At 40.5% G+C, this 21322-nt stretch overlaps 1 protein-coding gene across 2 annotated transcripts in view; it reads right to left on the bottom strand.

Annotated features, from left to right (window-relative positions):
- xpo4 (exportin 4) overlaps positions 1-21322 on the bottom strand; it is a 152262-nt gene that overhangs the window by 13204 nt on the left and 117736 nt on the right. For both annotated transcript variants that reach the window (XM_041199083.1, XM_041199084.1), the window contains 3 exons: positions 13971-14264; positions 1405-1585; positions 191-309 (listed from right to left, as the gene is read on the bottom strand). In XM_041199083.1, the coding sequence (XP_041055017.1) occupies positions 191-309; positions 1405-1585; positions 13971-14264 (594 nt within the window). The remainder of the gene's footprint in view (positions 1-190; positions 310-1404; positions 1586-13970; positions 14265-21322) is intronic.

Genomic DNA, 21322 nt, shown 5'->3' with positions numbered 1-21322 from the left:
TCATCCCAGGAATCAGTTGGGTGAAAGTTCTCTGAACTGCTTCTAATGCTACTATATCCTCTCTCAATAATACTGTACATGGTATTCCAGATGTGTTCTCACTAACGTCTTATCCAATTGTAGCAAAACTTCCCTACCTTTATATTTCATTCCCCTTGCAATAAACATTCATATTAAAAATACACTTTACCTTTAGCAAGTCTTGTGACATAAGTGGCAGTACAATATTCACTCCATAAAGGACTACATCAGCAGCTGACACTGATCTGTTTCCAGGCTGTCCAGATTCTTGCCCACGGAATACTTCATCTATATAGAAAATACAAAGTAAAAGAGTGCTTCTTTTAAGCCACTTATTTAGTGATCAACAGTCACTGAAGTATACAATATATGTTGGTGGGCTTGGTGAGACATAAGCCTGCATATAACATTTTTAGTTTTAACAATCCCGGAGGACACTACTGTAATTTTGTACGGCACATCACTTGCCGGAAGACCGAGAAACTTTGAAAACGATTCTTTTGTTTTTCATTAGTGAATTAAAAAGCAAAATTAGTTAATTTAACTTCCCAAATACCGTTTTAAAAAAATATGAATTTTATGTATTTCAGGAACAGTTGTCACTAGGAGATTTTCACAATGACTTCTCAGATCTGATGATAAAGCTAAAAACTCCCCTTTCCCCTTCCATCTCCTTATTCCAAGAGTTAATATTTACAAGTGTCCTGCAGTTCCAACATTGGACAACATTGCTGAGAATAATAGCAATACACGAGCCCTAAAACAACAAAAATCAGAAACAATGCTCCTCCACCCACACAACAATAGTTTTATAAGTTCAAAATTACAAGATACAGCAGTGTGAATGCAAGGATGGGTTGGTGGATCGGCTTTCAACCCTCTACCACTGGTCATTCTGAATTACCTCCACAATATTGTGATAACAGTAGCCTGACAAGGTTTTTTCTCCTCTTCCTCCAAGTGGCACTGCAGAGATTAGTAGCTTGGGAGATGGTGAACCTGAATCCAGATACCACTACTTTGTACCACTCCTTACCAAAGCAGCTTTATAGTATTCCCAGATATAGCAAATATTATAGTTGCTTTCAAAAGCACAATATTAAATTCCATGTGTGTTAATTTCAGTCCTAAGCAATGTAGCAGCTCATCATGGCCTCACTCTTAACATGTATTCCAAAATGTAAATACACTTTTGGGACAAATTTTAATATTGAATTATTGTGCATTATTGGAATTTTACACTGTCAAAGGTATTCATAATTTATACATGTGGTATTCATGAGTTAGAAGCACTCTGCATGTGAAAACCTCCAATAATAAATAAATCACATTGTACTATCATAGAGTTCTTGGTTGTTATTGTACACAAACGCTAATGCATACCTGTGTCACTGAAGTCTATAAACTCCTTTGATAGGAGGTTAGTCAGAAGTTCCATAATGAGCAACAAGTCTTGATACTGCTCTTCTTCTGCTGCTACATCAGTCCGTTTCCTGCCTAAGCTGTTCTTAGAATAAACCTGCAGAAGCGTCAGACAGGCTTCATACAACTTCATGGCTTTTGACTGAAAATTAAAACATTATGTTAGATCTGATCGAATAATTTCAAAACTTAATGTAAACTTTCATTCCAAACAGGCACTGGGCTGTTTTCTTTCCCATTTGTAATAGAAACTCACAGCTATGAAGCTAACATATAGAGATGAGAGGGTGGATCCATGTTAAGGCTCAACACGAACATCATAGTTGCTGTGGAATTATTTATTTTAGTATTATAAAACACATTCACATTTTAAAACATTTAACATTACAGGCAATTAAAAATAAAGGATGGGGGCTTATCTTATTATTTTGGACATGAAGTATTGTTATTTGTAATGTACTTATTAAAAAAAAACTCACATTTATCTAACAACTTTTACATCTTCAAGAAATTGTAATTTGTTTCACTACCAATGATTAACTTGAGTGATGTCACTATTATGTAGACAAACAAGCCAAGCACAGCAATTTCACAAAAATGAGGTCGGCGATTGGACTTTTCCAAAATTGGTGGAGATATCCATGGAAGGCTATGACAACAAGAGAGATCCCCTGCTATTATTCAAATAGTATCAGTGGATCTATTATCTCCGTGTAACTGATCTACCACTTAACATGGAGCTTCAGTTTAAGGCCTTGTCTGAAAGACAACATCTGACAATGCGGCATATCTTTAGCAATGCACCAAAGTATTGGTCAAGATTCTACTCCAAGTTGGGCACATGAACTGAAGATCTTCTGATCCTGAGGCAAGAGCGATGTAATCTCACGCTTTTATTAACAAATGGTTACTGAACTTAGTAAAAGAAACTTAGGCAAAATTAAAGTATTCCTGCTTGGAAGACAACAAAACGTGAAATACTTGTCAAAAATAGAGACAATTTTAATAGTGTTTTTCAATAATATTCTTCCTTTGACTTCTTACATTCAATTATGTTTGTTTTTCATCAGTTTTTACACTGAAATGAACTAGCAGATGCAAAAAGCAGAGAGTCAAGCAGAGATTTTTTTTCTAATTCATTCATGGGATATGGATGTGGCTGGCAAGGCCAGCATTCATTGCCTATCTCTAATTGTCTTCGAGATGGTTGTAGGAAGCCACCTTCTTCAAACACTGTAGTCCATGTGCTGTTAGGGAGGGAGTTCCAGGATTTTGACCCAGTGACAGTAAAGGAATGGCAATATAGTTCCAAGTCAATATGGTGTGTGGCTTGGAGGGGAACCTGCAGGTGGTGTTCCCATGTCTCTGCTGCCCTTCTTCTTCTAGCTGGTAGAGGTCACAGGTTTGGAAGCTGCTATCCAGAAGCCTTGGCTAGCTGCTGCAGCACAACTTGTAGATTACAGAATTTCAGAATTGGTACAGTGCAGGAGGCCATTCGGCCTATCTAGTCTGCACAGGCTCTCTGAATGAGCAATTCACCTAGTGTCACTCCTCCACCTTCTCCCTGTAACCCTGAACATTCTTTCTTTTCAGAAAACAGTGTAATTCCAAATTGAATGCTCCGACTAAACCTCCACCACACTTTCAGGCAGTGCGCATTCGACCTTAACCACTCGCTGCGTGAAAAAGTTATTTCTCAAGCTGCTTGTCGCTTTTGCATCTTTTGCCAATTACTAAATCTGTGCCCTCTCGTGCTTGATCCTTTCCTGAGTGGGAACAGTTTTTCCCTATCTACTATGTCCACGCCGTTCATGATTTTGAATACCTCTATGAAATTATTCCTCAGTCTTCCCCAAGGAAAACAGTCCAACCCCTCCAACTATCTTTATAACTGAAGTTCTTCAACCCTGGAAGCATTATTGTGAATCTTTTCTGTACTCTTTCCAATATCTTCTCATCTTTCCTAAAGTGCAGCATCCGGAACTGGATGCAATGCTTCAGCTGAGGCCAAACTAGTGTCTTATACAAGTTCAATATAATCTCTTTGCTCTTGTACTCTATGCCCCTATTAATAAAGCAGAGGATACTGTATGCTTTCTTCACTGCTTTCTCAACCTGTCCTGCCACCATCAATGACTTATGCACATATGCACCCATGTCCCTCTGCTCCTGCACCCCCTTTAGAGTTGTATCCTTTATTTTATATTGTCTCTCCATGTTCTTCCTAACAAAACGAATCACTTCACGCTTCTCCGCAGTGACCTTCATCTGCCACTTGCCCACCCATTCCACCAACTTACCTATATCCTTTTGAAGTTCTACTCTATCCTCCTTACAGTTCAGAATGCTTCCAAGTTTCGCATCATCTGCAAAGTTTGAAATCATGCCCCATACACAAAGGTCTGGGTCATTAATATATATCAGGAAGAGCAAGGATCCCAATACTAGCCCCCGGGGAACCACACTACAAACCTTCAATCAATCTGAAAAACATCCAGTAACCACTACTCTTTTCCTGTCACTCGACCAATTTTGTATCTATGTTGCTTTTTTTTCCCTTTTATTCCACGGGCTACAGCTTTGTTCACAAGTCTGTTGTGCTTCACTGTAGCAAATGCCTTTTGGAAGTCCATGTAGACCAAATCAACAGCATTGCCCTATCAACCCTCTCTATTACCTCTTCAAAAAACTCCAGCAAATTAGTTAAACACAATTTTCCCTTAACAAATCCATGCTGGCTTTTCTTAATTAACTTGCATTTGTCCATGTGACTATTAGTTTTGTCCCAAATTATTGTTTCTAGAAGCTTCCCTACCACTGAAGTTAAACTGATTGACCTGTAGTGGTTGGGCTTAACGTCACACCCCTTTCTGAACAAGGGTGTGACATTTGCAATTTCCCAGTCCACTAGCACCACCCCTGAGTCTAAAGAAGACTGGAAAATTATGACCAGTGCCTCCACAACTTCCACACTATTCCCTCAGTATCCTTGGATGCATCGCATCTGGCCTGGTACCTTATCAACTTTAGGTGCTGACAGATTATCCAATACATCCTCTTCAACAATTTTAAACCCTTCTAGTGTACTAATTACCTCCTTTTTCACTGTGGCATGGGTAGCATCTTCTTCCTTGGTAAAGACAGATGCAAGGTATTTAATAACTCAGCTATGCCCCCCTGCCTCCACGTGCAAATCCCTAATTGGTCCCAATCCTTTTTTTTCTAAAACCACCCTTATACCATCTACATGCCCATAGAAGGGAGTGTCAAAGTCTTCTATATTAGTTGTCACTCTCTCTTCATACTCTCTCTTTGCCCCTCTCATTTGCTTTTTCACTTCCCCTCTGAAGTTTTTATATTCAGCCTGGCTCTCCATTGTATTAACCGCCTGACATTTGTCATAAGCACACTTTTTCTTCTCCATCTTAACTTGTTTCTTTTGTCATGAAGGGAGCTCTGGATCAATTTACCCTTTTGAGAAAATATACCTTGACTTTGCCCAAACTCTTTCTTCTTTGAAGGTAGCCCATTGTTCAGTTATGTTTTTCCTGCCAACCTTTAACTCCAATTTATCTAGCCCAGATCCATTCTTACCCAATTGAAGTTGGCTTTCCCCCAGTTATTCTTACTCTGGATTGATCTTTGTCCTTTTCCATAACCAACATAAAACTTAAGATACAATGATCACTCCACTAAATGTTCTCCTACTAACACAATCTACTTGGCCCACCTCCTTCCCAAGAACCAGTCTAGTAGTGTCTCCTTTCTCATACTGCTGTAGAAAATTTTCCTGAACACACTCTAGGAGCTATGGCCCTCTCTGCCTGTTATACTACCACTATCCCAGTCTATATTCAGATAATTATAATCCCCCAATATAACTGCTCTATAATTCTTGCGCCTCTCTAATTTCCTTGCAGATTTGTTCCTCTACATCCTTCCCACTATTTGGCAGACTATGGACTTCAATGTAATTGCACATTTTTTGTCCCTTAGCTCTAGCCAAATTGATTCTGTTCTTGACCCCTCTGGGACATTATATCTCCCCAGTACTGCAATGGTTAATCAATACTGCCACTTCCCCCTTTTTCTTCCTTTCCTATCTTTCATTAACATCTTATATCCAAGAATATTTAACACCTAGTCCTGCCCTTCTTTGAGCCAGGTCAGTCTGTGCCTGTAACTCATATTAGGAAATAGAGACAATTTAAGTAAGTTATATCTGTATTTGTGGGTGTTAGGAATGAGTCTTAGCTTTAATGTTGAAGTTTGATTTGTATTTTTGTATGTGTGTGTCTGTTGAGAAAAGGTCAAATTGAGTTTTAGTTTCACTTTAAAAAGGTGCCTGAGTTTATAATGCTGCTTTTTTATGATTGTTGCAACTAGATTAAACAAACAAGGGGTCCAGAGAGGCAGGTCCCTCCCACAGACACACACAGAAGAGGAGAAGCAGCAGTTTGATTTTGGAAGCTGTTTGAGTTCAGTTGGTTTTGAAAGTAGCTGCCAGGAGAGACTGGAGCAAAGGGGACAAATAACCAGTCCCAAGCTAAAGAAAAGACACCAAAATCCAGAGGAGCAAAACAGGGGAAAGTTCCAAGCAGACCTTCTAGTCAAGGGAAGGACAGGAATCTGGAAAAGGTCCTAAGTGAAGTTAAGAATGAGGGGCAGAGAAACACTCTAAGCTTCAAGCTACAGAAAGCAGATTTAAAGCGAGAACAGCTTGCAAGAGGCAAGAAGCTCCAAAGAAACAACTGGAAGTCTGTAACTCTTTGCTATGGGCATGTGAAGCAGTGGTAATGTTGATGGCTCAGTCGGTGAGAGCTTGAATGCATGTGGTGACCCGGGGAGAGGAACATCGGAAGAAGAGTTCGAAACCCTGCTGGTGAACCCTTGCGGAAGGAATCTGTGACAAAGTGTCGTTTTGAGAGACTATTCCAAGGGGAGGTCTTGTAAAGTGGAGATTGGAAACCCTCGTGTAAAAGACAGAGTGCAGTGAGACCAGTTGGCTCAGGGTGTGCCAAGCATCTGGGGGAAGTTGCGGAGAGATCCATAGCATCTGGTTGAGGTGGCATCTGTCACTTGATTTCAGAGTGTGGTGTGTCTGATCACAGGGTGTCTATTGGTACATGGACTGTGTACTTAATATGCACATTAGAGTATTAGGTAGCTTTCGTAACGTGTTGTGCTTACAAATCTGTATATCTGTAAAGGTATAGTTGTGGGTGAAGGAGTATTGTAATACAGTTCATCTTTTCTTGTTTAATAAATGTTTTATTCTTTTGTTAAAAGTCCATCAGGCAACTCTGTTCAGTAGCCACTCTCCACGTATCTAAACAAACAAAAGTTAGGAACTATCAAGCTGGGTCCCATCTGGGATCAGGCTTGCCCAGGGATAACCTCAGCTGGGATCATAACACACACCAATTTTATTTACCACACTCCATGCATTCAAGTAGATGCACGTTATCCCTGACTTAGACTTTTACTTTCTCCCTTTCTCTGACCCCACCTAATAACTTCTTATTCCCTACTTTAGTGTTATCTGTCTCTCACAGTGTTCTGTGCATCTTGGTATTCCTCTCATTTTCTTTCTGGTTCCCACACCCCTGCCAGATTAGTTTAAACATTCTGAAATAACACTAGCAAATTGTCCCACAAGGAATTCAGTCCTGCTCTGTTCAGGTGCAACCTGCCCAGCCTGTATAGGTTCCATGTCCCCCAGAGCCGGTCCTAATGTCCCAAGAATCTAAAGCCCTCTCTCCTGCACCATCTTTCCAGACACATATTCACCTGTTTTATCTTATTTTTATACTCACTTGCTTGTGGTACAGGGAGTAATCAGGAAATTAATATTTTTGTGATCCCACTTGTTAATTTTCTACCTGGCTCCCAAAATTCTGATTGCAGGACCGCATCCCTCTTTCTGCCTTGTCTGTACTAATGTGGACCACGACTGCTGGCAGATCGTTTTCCCTCCTCAGGATGCTCTGAAGGCATTAAGCAAATCCTTGACCCTGGCACCAAGAAGGCAATTATCCTGGATTCATATCTGTAGCTGCAGAAACACCTGTCGATAGGATATCGAATCACCTATCACTATTGCTCTTCCAGTCTTTCCCTTGTACCTCTGTGTACAGCAGAACCACCCATGCTGCACTCTCCAGATGAACCATCACTCTCATCAGTATTCAAAATGGAATACTGGTTGGAGAGTGGAATGCACTCAGGGGACTCCTGCACTACCTGTCTGTTTCTTCTTGAATGTCTTGTGGTCACCCATTCCCTGTCTTCCTGCATAACCTTAAGCTGCAGGGTGACCACATCGATAAATGTGCTATTCATGAAGCCATCAACCTCAGACAGCAGCTGCTACTCCAGTTCCAAAACCCCGGGCTCAAGCTGCTATAACTTGACACAAATTGTTGTCCAGTACATGGAAAGGGTCCTGCTGTTCCCACATAGCACAGAATATGCACCTTAGAAGGTACACACTGTTGCCACTGTCCATTGGTGATGGAGAGAGGAAACATTTAAGGTAGTAGGTGGGTTGCTTTGTCCTAAACAGTGTTGAGCTTCTTGCGTATTGTTGGAGCGGCACTCATCTGGGCAAGTGGAAAATACTTCATCACACTCTTGATTTTTGTCTTGCAGATGGTGGAAAGGCTTTGGAGAGTCAGGAGGTGAGTGACTCACTGCAGAATTTCTAGTCTCTGACCAGCTCTTTTAGCTGCAGTTATTTATATAGCTGGTCCACTTAGGTTTCTGGTCAATCATGACCCTCCAGGATGTTATGGTGGGGATTTCAGCAATGGTAATGTTGCTGAACGTCAAGGGGAGATGTTAGTTTCTCTCTTGTTGGAGATGGTCATTGCCTGACACTTGGGTGGTGCAATGTTACTTAACATTTATCAGCCCAAGCCTGATTATTGGCCAGGTATTGTTGCATGCAAGCATGGACTGCTTCAGTTTTTGAGGAATTGTGACTGGCACTGAAATACCGTGCAATCATCAGTGAACATGCCCACTTCTGACCTTAAGATGGAGGGAAGGCCATTGATGAAGCAACTGAAATGGTTAATCTTTGGGCACTATCCTGAGGAACTCCTGCAATGATGTCCTGGGGCTGAAATGATTGGCCTTCAAACAATTCCTTTGTGCTAAGTATGACTCCAATCAGTGGAGGACAGGCTGGTTGGCTTCAGTGTGTACCTTGACCTTTGAGAACAGCGGAAGGGGCATGATGTTTGATATGATCCACCAGTCTTTGGGATGTATGGCCTACACACCTAGCATCACATTGGCACTGAAATTCATATAACACATTACCCATTTGTGTGAACGTCTTTTTGGCTTGACGGCAGCATCCTGCTAGCGGTGAATATCACTCATGTTGATACTGCACAGTAGCAGCATGAAACAGCTATTTTGATATACCTTGCCTTTCCAGGTTAATCTGAGGTAGACTAGGCAATTTTCAGTGCTAAAAGTGATGGTCATTCATGAGTTTACATGATATACAGTGCAAAATGATCTGATCAGGGCAGCCATTATCCCACAGGATGCCTTTGATGTGCCCTATTTCAGCATCAAGCTTGCATGGTGAGCAAATGGCTCATGCCCTATTTATGAGATTGTCAATAAGGCCAATCTTATAGCATATATAACTAAGAATACCAACGTGTATTTTAACCAGTGAAGGTAGGCTTGCAGTAGACCGTGGTAGCGAAACCCCTGGCAGATTTCTCAACTAGTATGTCAAGGAAAGGGAGTTCATTTGAAATTTGCCATTTCAATGGTGAATTATGCACAGGATGGAGCACATTAAGACATGTAAGGAAATTATGACATGCAGCTGCAGATTTAAATATAACAAACTTATCATTTGCATAGCAGAAATATGCAAGGGGGTAGGAGGTTAGGTGCAATTCCATCAAAGACACATTTCTTATGGAGCCCAACAAAGAGGTTTGACAGAACTGGGCCTAGAGGGCAACACCATCTATTTAGGCATACATGGTGTCATTAAGACTGAACTCAACTGCGCGAGTTGTTAAGTTCATAAGTTCAATGAATACTGATTCACACAATGGTGATGGGTCTAGATTACCATGATATAGTGCTGCAGTGGAAATATCTATGGCTTCATTAAGTGTGAATAGGTTAGCAATGTCTAATGAGTATGTGGACACAGCTTTGCTATCAATATGCAAGTTCTGTGTGGTCTTTGTAAACGTAAAGGAATCCTTCACTCTGTATGTGGAAAACTTGCTCAAAACTGGTCGTAACAATTCGCCCAACCATTTGGTCGCCATGTTGTGCAGAACCGGTCATACATAAGATGAGGGTAAAGAGACATCACTCTTGTGTGTCTTGGGCAGCCCATACATGCGCAGATGCAGCGGGCTGTGAGGACGAACCCTGTCATATATATCATGTGTGCTTGCAAAATTCAAAACACAGGCTCCAACATTAGATGCAATTCTGCGATTGGATAACATTTGCTAAACAATCCTCAGTGTGCTAAGAATTACGCTGACAACTAACTTAAGATTGTCAGTTGGGCTCGCAGTGTGGCACATTTGCATGTATTGGAAGCTACATATATTAATACACAGGGCCCTGTTCTTTGCAAACACAAGGAACATGTATACACATGCCACCTGTTTCAGGTAAACAAATTAAGTGACAGCCATTCGCTGGTTCATTCCTCAGGGCAATGCCTTGACCAGAGTCAAGGTGCCTGGTTTAAATTTCAAACAATGCTTGGCAGTTAACTGTCAGTCACCGTCAACTGGTGCACTCTCCATGGCAACACCTCTACCAGAGTCCACTTGTTAATCAACTAGCGTTCTCTTCTCATATGGTATAAATTGTTGTTCCCTTCATATTTGGAATTCTTGTGAATTGTCCTGAGTACAAGACAAAAAGCTTTGACAAAAAAAGTCTCTTTTTTCAGCGATACTCAAGTTCTGTACCACCAAATAACTAAAAAAGTGTAGTGAGGTGGATAAACCAACAGTAAAGGTCAGACATGGGAAAGATAATTCCAACTACCCGAAACCTGGATTCATTTGGACTGGATTTAGGAACAACATACAACCTTTATGAATTCTACATGCTGAGCTATCAACTAACAGAAAACATGAAGCTGTGCAATCTTTCCTAGCATTTGGAAATTCAGTATACAGCTGTGGTTGGTAAGTACTGGGAAATGTTTCAGAGGCTCTATGAACAACATGTATTTAAAAAACCACAGGTTGAGTACTATTATTGTAAAACTAGTGGAGGTGCTCAATCATATTTAGTTGTGTGTTTCTAAGGCTAGTGAGCCTTAATTGCACATTATTTTTATTGTGAATAATGTGCAGTTACTGGAGGGAACGGGACACCTGATTTTGTCCCATTTTTCAATGGCACAATTATCCATCGTAATAACAATATGGATACTAATATAAAAGGACAGATTATTAAGTCATAGGAACAGGATTAGCCACTCAGCACCTCAGACCTACTTGCTATTCAATTATATCACAGTTGATTTAGAGTTGAACTCCAGTTTTCCACCATATCCCTTGATACCCATGCCCAACAAAAATCTCAATCACAAAAGCTCCAAATGCCTTTCCATCTACAGATGTTTTGGGAGGGGATTCCAAGTTTCTACTATCCTTCGTATGGAAAAGTGCTTCCTGATTTCACTTCAGAATGGCCTAGCTCTAGTTTTAAGATTATGTTATCTTATTCTTGATTCCTCCACCAAATGAAATGGCTTCTCAGGATCTAGCCCACAAAATCCTTTTTAACATTTTAAACAACTCTGTCAGGACACTCCTCAATCTCCTATACTCAAAGGAATACAAGCAAGTTTATGCAATGTGCCTGTAGAATTTAATTCTCGAAGCCTCAGTATAATTCTGATGAAATCTACCCCTCTACCAAGGCCAAGATATCCTCCATAGGGTTTGGTGCCCAAAACGGTACACCACTGTACTCCAGATGTGGTCTAAGCAAGGCTCTATACAGCTGAGACATAATTACTTCCTCTTTTGTATTCCAGACCCCTTGAGGTAATGCCAACATTCCAATAGCCTTTTTAACTGCATTTTGCATAAGTCTATTAGCCCTTTATTGTATGTATTTGAACTCCCAAATCTAATTCCTAATTTTTCCCATTTAGAAAATACTCATTTATTTTTCTTTGGTCCAAAGTGGCTGATCTTATACTTGTCCACATTGAACTCTATTTGCCATAGTTTGTCCATTCACTTAATTTTTATATTCACTTTGCAACTTCCTTCTTCAATCTACATTAGTTACTGTTCCTCCTGAGATGTCACCTGCAAACTTGGATATGCAAAATTTTATTCCCTCACCCAAGTTATTAATAAATATGTTGACAAGTTGAGGCCCTTGAACAGATCTTCAGATTACATCAATTGTCACATCTTGTCAGTCTTTTAACCACTTTCTCTATCTCCTATCTCCCAAACAATTTCTAACTCAAGTCAAAAGACTTTCAATTCCATGCACTCTGATTTTTTGCTAATAACTTATGTGAAACTTTATTAAATATCTTCTGGAAGTCTAAGCAGTTAACATCCACAGACACTCCCTTATCTACCTTATTTGTAACCTCCTAAAAGCTTCCAACTATATTGGTCAGACTCAAAATCAAAAATTTTGTAGTATTCTCAATATAAGCAATTCAACCTATATATCTCATAAAGGCATGTTTAGTTAATTCAAGACTTTTGTTTTACTGTGTTGTACAAAGAAATGGGACAAATTTCCAGTTTTTTCTGCAAGTTCAGTCATTCTCTGGAGGAGAGAAGAGGACATCCTGATTTGCCTCTATGGACTGCACAAGGAAGTCCCCATCTTTCTTGTGGATAATCACTCCAGTGTTTGATCAGCTCCACTGGATTGATTTTTATTGCATTTTTGACACATTTGAATTTAAAATATGCAGGTCGAGTATCCTTTATCTGAAACCCTCAGGGCCGACTGCATTTTGGATTTCAGATCATTTTGGTTTTCGGTACTGCATATAAACTTACGTTACAATACCCTAATTTAGTTAAAGTAAATAAAATGGCTAGAGAAGTAAGATGTATCACTGAATAATAAATACAGGGTACCTGAAAAAGTTTCTTTTTGACATGATCACCACAAAAATCACAAAGTAAACAATGCAGACAAACAACTAGACTTTCCATGCCAGAAGTTGATGAGGTTAAAAAAGTGTGGTTTTTGGACGTGTTCGCTGTTTGGATTTGCGGATAAAGGATATTCGACCTGTACCACTAAAGATTTGGAGCGAATGTGTTCACTAATTAAAGACCAACTGAAGCATTCACTTGCAGGCTTGCCTTTTGATCCTCACAATGAGAGCAAGGGGTCTTTGTTCTTTGGAGGACTTTGCGTAAGAAGTTGATTTCTCATTTGAATACATTTAGCTTGCAATTATTCAAAATTTGACTAGAATGCAGTACTTTCCATAACAATGAAGTTGACAATTTCATCACCAAGTTGGCATATGCAATAAACCAGTCATTGAAATAATGAAGAAAGCCTCATTGAATTTTCATATAGTAAAACAATGACCCAGTGGTTTTCAGGGAAGCAGTTAGCTTTTCTTTGATTGTTCATATAATGTAAATTTTCTGAATTAGCACAGGCTCAGATGCTACATATTTCCTCTGTAATGAATATTCTCGGTGCTGGCTGCAATCAAGACTAAATATTGAGTACCCCTTAAGCAGACAGTGGCTCTGATCCTTCCTTCTTGTCCATCAACAGGGAACAGAAAATTTCTGCATAGAATCGTGGTAAGCCCATTCATACAACTGATGACAATGTAACTGCAGATTTTTATAGTCTGGTACTTAGAACATGCAGTATATTTGAATTTCCTTCTTCGCTGCATAAACCAAATTTGTTCAGAACTTCTAACCAATTAACAAGCATTTCCAATCAATTCATTTTTTTTCCAAAATGAACTTTTGTTCATTTTTAACGTAATAGTCATATAGCGAGTAATTTTTGTCTCACTATTATTAAAGTAGACTCACCTAATTCAGGTTCTACGTATTGAGTAAACAGCACATTAGCAGTGATGCAGAAGCATATTAAAGGCTAAAATTTTTACTTCTCTTTAGCTCTGAAGGGTCATACTGACTCAAAATGTTATCTCTGTTTTTCTCTCCGCAGATGCTGTTAGACCTGCTGAGGTTTTCTAGCATTTTCTGTTTTTGTTTCAGATTTCCAGCATCCACAGTATTTTGCTTTTATCCTAAAATTTTGCGTTTGGACAAACATTTTACTGACTTACAATGACATAGCAAAATAGTGGAATCCATTCTTACTCCACGATCATGAAAAGCAAACGTCTAAAACACTTCTTTCTCTCATGGACAGGAAACACTGACAATAATTGTGGGTGAGGGTAAATTATGAACCATGAGCTGTTTTCCCAGTAAAATGTCCTAAGAAGGTATGTGGAACAAAGTAGCATTGATTCTACTCACCTCTCCAAGGTAGCAGATTTGTTTATGTGCAACTTCAACAAAAACTTCTATGATCAAGTTAACAGTCTCGGGTGTGTTCTTGTAAATTTCCATTAAACCAATGCAATTATTGAGAAAGTCCATTAAAAAGGTGAACAGAATGGCTACATTGTCTATCTGTGTTGCTTCAGCTATTCCACAAAGTGCCTCCAGTGTAGCAATGATCTCCTGCTTCACCTCTTCTTCCTGACAGATTTGTTGAAAGTTTTCTTGGTTTATAACATTAAGAAATCGCTGTTGGAGTGGCTGGAGAACCTAAGAAAAATATATTTTACAAATACATGATAAAGTGAATCATCATGGAATATTTCTCATCTTGAGATGAGGTTTTCAACAGATGAGGTTTTCAACAATCATAAATTTTGTTCCTTTGAAATTTAATTAAAAATTAGCTCTGAGACATTTCTACAGATAAGTCTGAAAATCTTTTTTAAAAAGTCTAATAGATATCCAATGTCCTCAAATGGATACAACTGTGATGAGGCCTTGATGGTATCTCAGCTTACATTGCAGTTGTGATCTCCTTGATTAAAGGGCCATGGGGCTTTTGTGCCTGAAGCACATGGATTTGCATGGTAGCAACAACCTATATTTATATAGCACCTTAACATAAAAAATATCTCAAGGCACTTCACAGGAGCATTATAAAACAAAATATGACATCGAGCCAAAAAAGGAGATATTAGATTGAATGACCAAAAGGTTAGTCAAAGAGGTAGGTTTTAAGGAATGTCCTGAAGGAGGAAAGTTAAGAAGAGAGGTAGAGAGACATAGGGCTGGAATTCAGGAGCTTAGGTCCTATGTAGTAGTTTAGGATTTATTTTGTATACTCTGTTGTCCACAATTTGACTTCAAAGAGTCACTACAATAAGCTAATACAAAATCAAAGATTCAGCCACAAAACTGTCAGGTCAAGCCCAACCTGTTCTTATCCCATGAATACATAATGTTTGATGTTGCATTTCCCACTGCAACATACCAACTCCTAAAGCCAAAATCTTTTTAAAAATCTGAATTTAATGCCAGTGATGCTGCTCCAAGCTGTTCTTTGTACTGAATATATCAGATGGTTTAAAATGAAAAGTTCCGATTAATACTAGGGATTAAATGGTTGTCATGCCCCACTTATCTCCAAGTACCTAATGATCAATGGTCATGAATTAGCAGACCCAATTTTCAAGTTTATGAGTATATGGTGCAAATTTTGGTTGCAGCATATTGGTTAATTGTCACAGCACAAGGGTAACATTGCTAACTAGCTACCTTTGGATCTTTTTATTCATTCATGGGATGTGGGCTTCGCTGGCTGGGTCAGCATTCATTGCGGATCCCTAGTTGCCTTTGATGTGGTGGTGGTGGTGAGTTGCCTTCTTGAACCGCTGCAGTCCACATGGTGTAGGTACACCCACAGTGCTATTAGGAAGGGAATTCCAGGATTTTGACCCAGCGACAGTGAAGGAATGGCAATATATTTCCCAGTCAGGATGGTGAGTGACTTGGAGGGGAACTTCCAGGTGGTGGTGTTCCCATCTATCTGCTGCCCTTGTCCAAGATGGTGGTCGTTGTGGGTTTGGAAGGTGCTGTTGAAGCAGCCTTGGTGAATTCCTGCATCTTGTAAATGGTACACACGGCTGCTATTGCGTGTCGGTGTTGGAGGGAGGGAATGTTTGTGGATGTGGCAAAACACACATTAATCAACTAGTCTTAGATGTTGAAATTGCATTTAAGTACTGATACTCAGAGGAAACTAAGATGGCTATTGAGTACTCAACTCTCCTTAACATTAGCCAATGTCTCAAGTAATAATACAAACAAGGAGCAGGACTAGGCCATTCAGCCCCTTGCGCCTGCTCCATCATTTAATAAGGTCATGGCTGATCTGATAGTAACCTCAAATCTGCATCCCACCTGCTGCCAATAACCTATCACCCCCTTGCTTACCAAGAATCCATCCACCACTGCTTTAAAAATATTCAAAGGCTCTGATTCCACCACCTTTCCAGGAAGTGTTCCAAAGACTCTCAGCCCTCTCAGAGAAATAATTTTGCCTCCTCTCTGTTTTAAATGGGTGATCCCTTAGTTTTAAACAGTGACCCCTAGCTCTAGATTCTCCCACAAGAGGAAACATCCTCTCCACATCTACCCAGTCAGGACCCCTCAGGATCTTATGTTTCAATCAAGTCACCTGTTATTCTTCTAAACTCCGACAGATACAAGGCTAGTATGTCCAACTTACCTCATAAGGCAACCCGCACATTCCAGGTATAAGTCGGATAAACCTTCTCTGAACGGCTTCCAATGCATTTACATCCTTCCTTAAATAAGGTGACCAATACTGTACACAGTGCTCCAAATGTGGTCTCGCTAGTGCCTTGTACAATGGAAGGATAACCTCCCTACTTTTGTATTGAATTCCCCTTGCAATAAATGATAACATTCTATTAGCTTTCCTAATTACTTGCATATTAGCCTTGTGTGATTCGTGCACTAGGGCATTCAGTTCCTTCTGCACCTCAGAGCTCTGCAATCTCTCACCATTTAGGTAATATGCCTCTCTTTCATTCTTCCTGCCAATGGACAATTTCACATTTTCCCACAATATACTCCATCTGCCAGATCTTTGCCCACTCACTTAACCTATCTATATCTGTTTGTAGTCTCACGTACTCTTTACAACTCACTTTCCTACCTATCTTTATGTCATCAGCAAATTTGACAACCATCCCGTCAATCAATTCATTTATATAAATTGTAAACAGTTGAAGTCCCAGCACTGATCCCTCTGGCACGTCACTCGTTACATCTTGCCAACCTGAAGGTTACTCATTTATGCCTACCCTCTGCTTCCTGTTAGCCAGCCAATCTTCTATCCATGCTAATATGTTACCCCCTATACCATGAGCTTTTATTTTTCACAATAACCTTTGATGTGGTACCTTATCAAATGCCTTCTGGAAATCTAAGTACAGTACATCCACTCATTCCCCTTTATCCACAGCACTTGTTACTTCCTCAAAGAATTCCAAGAAGTTGGTTAAAGGCTATTTCCTTTTCACAAAACCAAATAAGATCTGTTTCATTTGAAATATTTATCTTTGTATCAAAACTTCTCACTTTGCATTTGATCAGGTATTCAATTACGTTAAGGCTGTTTTAAAAAGAGCAATTGCTCTAAATTTGCACTTGTCAGATGATTTTCTTTCCCACAACCCCTGAGGCACAGATTCATACTCAGTACAGTTCCACAACTGCTGACTAGCAATTCATCCAATGGGCCATTCTTGCCTCGATATTCCTGGGTACCTGATGCAGGGCTGTAAATGTGGCAGAAGAGGGTTTTGCCTAAACTCAGAAGCCTGACTACTTCATAAATCACAAGGTCAACTAATTTTAGTGATACTGGCAGGATATCGATGATTGGAACGCCAACAAGAAAAAACCTTCCAGATAGTTCCTTTCACAACCACAGGACATTCCGAAGTGCTTTACAACCAATGAAGTACTTTTGAAATGTAGTTCCTGTTGTCATGTAGGAAATGCAGCAGCCAGTTTACACACAGCAAACTCCCACAAAGAGCAATGTGATAATAACCAGATAATCCATTTCTGTGATGTTGATTGAGGGGTAAGTATTGAACAGGGCACTGGGGATAACTCATCTTACCTTCTTCTGAATAGCACTGTGGATCTTTTATAGGGCCATGGTTAATATCTCATCCAAAGGAGAGCACCTCCAACAGGGTAGCACTCCCACAATGTGCACTGCAGTCTCAGCCTTGATATTTGTGCTCAAATCCTGGATAGGGACCCAAACCCACAACCTTCCAACTCAGGTGCATGAGTGCTCCCAGCTGAGCCACAGCTATCAAAAGGGTCAGGTATGCCAGGAGAGCATGGAAAATTCAGGAAGGGGAGCAAATCAAGGGTGTGACTTGGAGCTCCATGCAGTTAAATAGCTGAGCAGGTTTTTGGAAGGAGGACTGAAATGGCTCTTTGAAGTTGAAGTGCTGCTGCTCCAAATTAGTAGACAGAGATGCAATAGTTGGAGTATCAGGGAAGAAACCATCGGATGCTGCAGTATAGGTCATGAAGGAGGAGGAATCGGGCTTGCAATTGGGATTCAATTTCCATACAGTAAGAAATTTAATGACCTCACTAGATCAGAAAGTTAGAAAAAGTTTTCAGGTGAGTTACACATCAGATGTCGGAGATGTCTTTCTTTTGAAAAGAACTTCTATTTATATAGTGTTCATATCTTTTGAATATGCCAAAGCACTTGATGCCTAAAAAGTATTTCCGAAGCGTAGGCACTGTTTAATTGTGGGGAAAAACACACGAGCAAGTTTCCATAAATGGCAATGAGATAAATGACTTTTCAACCAGTTTCACTTAAATAGATTAAAGAAGAAATGCTGGCTAGGGCACCACAGAACACTCTCATCTTTTTCAAACCGTGTCTTGAATAGCCACGTGGGGGGACAAATGGGGCCTCTATTTACGTCTCACTGTGTAGCACCATGTTTCTTGTTCCAAAAACAAAGTCACTTAGCACTCACATCAAGTGTTTAACATCCTGCAATGTTTGCCAGCACACTGAAGTCTCACAAGCAAGGTCCTTGCTCCCTTACAATCACCATTACTGTCAGCCATTCCACAAATTCTGACTGACTGTAATTGCTAGATCTGAAGAATGCTATAGCCAATTAACACAATGCATTCCTTCTGTAGAAGGCAGCAATACATGCCAGAGATCTAGAGGAGGACATGCCAACATATGCCAGTTAACAGCATACAAAGAGGAAGCAATGGTAATAACTGATTTCCACTCTGACCTGGCAGCTGGAGATGGGGATGTGGGGGTCTCAAATTAACATATATTGTCTTATTTAATATTTCTATGTATTTTTCAATCTTTTCACCAGCTACCACTCTCTTGATATGAAATCCACAAAATAGCTAATTTAGAAAGAACACTGTTCAAGCAGACCAGACTTAACAAGCCAGGATACTGCTGAGAAATTGCTAAACATGATCTACTGAGACCGTACAGCTTTGGCAAATATTTGTGTAAATAAGGAATCGACATGTGGTGAAACAGAGAGTACGAGGAATCCAGAGGATGGAGGCGTAGAAGTGAAACCTGATGTAGTTGAGCAAATGTGTAACAACTCTGACTGTCAAGCATATGGATGATTTTTTTTATGCATTCACAGAAGGTGGTGGTGAGTTGCCTTCTTGAACCGCTGCAGTCCACGTGGTGTAGGTACACCCACAGTGCTGTAAGGAAGGGAGTTCCAGGATTCTGACCCAGCGACAGTGAAGGAATGGCAATATATTTCCAAGTCAGGATGGTGAGTGACTTGGAGGAGAACTTCCAGGTGGTGGTGTCCCCATCTTATCTGCTGCCCTTGTCCTTCTAGATGGTAGTGGTCGTGGGTTTGGAAGATGCTGTTGAAGGAGCTTTGGTGAATTCCTGCAGTACATCTTGTAGATGGTACACATTGCTGCTACTGAGCGTCAGTGGTGGAGGGAGTGAATGTTTGTGGATGTGGTGCCAATCACGCGGGCTGCTTTATTCTGGATGGTGTCAAGTTTCTTGAGTGCTGTGGGAGCTGCACTCATCCAGGCAAGTGGAGAGTATTCCAACACACTCCTGACCTGTGCCTTGTAGATGGTGGACAGGCTTTGGGGAGTCAGGAGGTGAGCCACTCGTCGCACGATTTCCAGCCTCTGACCTGCTCTTGTAGCCACAGTATTTATATGGCTAGTTCAGGTCAGTTTCTGGTCAATGGTAATCCCCAGGATGTCGATAGTGGGGGATTGATTCGGTGATGGTAATGCCATTGAACATCAAGGGGCGATGGTTGGATTCTCTCATTAGAGATGGTCAATGCCTGACAGTGTGTGGTACGAATGTTACTTGCCACTTGTCAGCCTAAACCTGGATATTGTCCAGGTCTTGTTGCATTTGGACATGGGCTGCTTCAATATTTGAGGAGTTGTGAATGGTGCTGAACATTGTGCAATCATCAGTGAACATCCCCACTTCTGACCTTATGATGGAAGATGATCATTGATGAAGCAGCTGAAGATGGTTAGGCCGAGGACACTACCCTGAGGAACTTCTGCACTGATGTCCTGGAGCTGAGATGACTTCCAACAACCACAACCATCTTCCTTTGTACTAGGTATGACTCCAACCAGTAGAAAGGTTTTCCCGGATTCCCATTGACTCCAATTTTCCTAGGGCTTCTTGATGCCACACTCGGTCAAATGTGGCCTCGATGTCAAGGGCAGTCACTCTCACCTCAGTGGTGCAGCCACAAAGAGTAGGATGCCAGGAGAGGATCAGTTACATGTATTTGGAGCTAATGGCAGCTTATGCAAAGCTTTCCCTATCAAATCAGTTATCATAATGCGGGAAGTACTGAATGAAGAATCGCAGACCTCGGGGACCATTTGTTGATTATGATGTCAATTGGATTGTGAAGTATACAGTGCACTCTCTCAAAAGGAACTAAAGAATTCTCAGGGATTCAAGGATCTTTTAGATTCAGTGAAGTCCATTCTCCTAATCATCTCTGGTAACTGAAACTGTGTTCCCAGAACAAATGGAGATTTGTTGTTTGCGCCTCAGATATTTTGTTTCTCCTCGCATAAGCAGCACAATGGGATACTCCATTCAAGTAGACCAGAAAAAGAGTAAACCTCTCTTTAGGTGCATTCCATGACTGAGGGTGAAGAGAAGGCTGACCTCCATCCCAAGAATATTTTGCAGCATCTCAGACTCCAGGCCACTGTGTGCTACATAGGAGTATACTTAGAACAGGATAGAGAAAAGCCCAATATGATCACAAGAGGTGTGAAATGACAAAACTAAATAACATTTTTGCAAGTAGCTGGACTATGTAATACAAGAGGATGAAAACACAAAGAAGCCCCCAAATGACAACTGAAAACAAGTATCAACTGTGTTAATGTTAAGGCTCAGGATTAAGATTTTACTTAGACCATGAAGAAATTGGTGAAAGGAGGGAGATCTTTGATGAGTTCCTAATAATAGTACCCTATTCATCTATGGAGTTATGCCAAAATAGATCTGTCTCACAGGCATCTAGCAGCTGCTGGCACAGCATCTGTTTCCTATTCTACATGGATCAGGTTGTCAACATCAGCAGTGTCAAGCTCTGGGGCACCTATTATCAATCCACTCCTGACTGCAAAATTGTGAATCACATAGTATGGCTATGTGATAGCATATGATATGAAATCCAGGATAATCTGATGGGGGAGGGGGAGGGTTGGGGGGGGTG

The sequence above is a fragment of the Carcharodon carcharias genome, chromosome 11, assembly GCF_017639515.1.
Source record: "Carcharodon carcharias isolate sCarCar2 chromosome 11, sCarCar2.pri, whole genome shotgun sequence".
Lineage (NCBI taxonomy): Eukaryota > Metazoa > Chordata > Chondrichthyes > Lamniformes > Lamnidae > Carcharodon > Carcharodon carcharias.
This window is presented reverse-complemented; position numbering and strand designations above follow the sequence as displayed.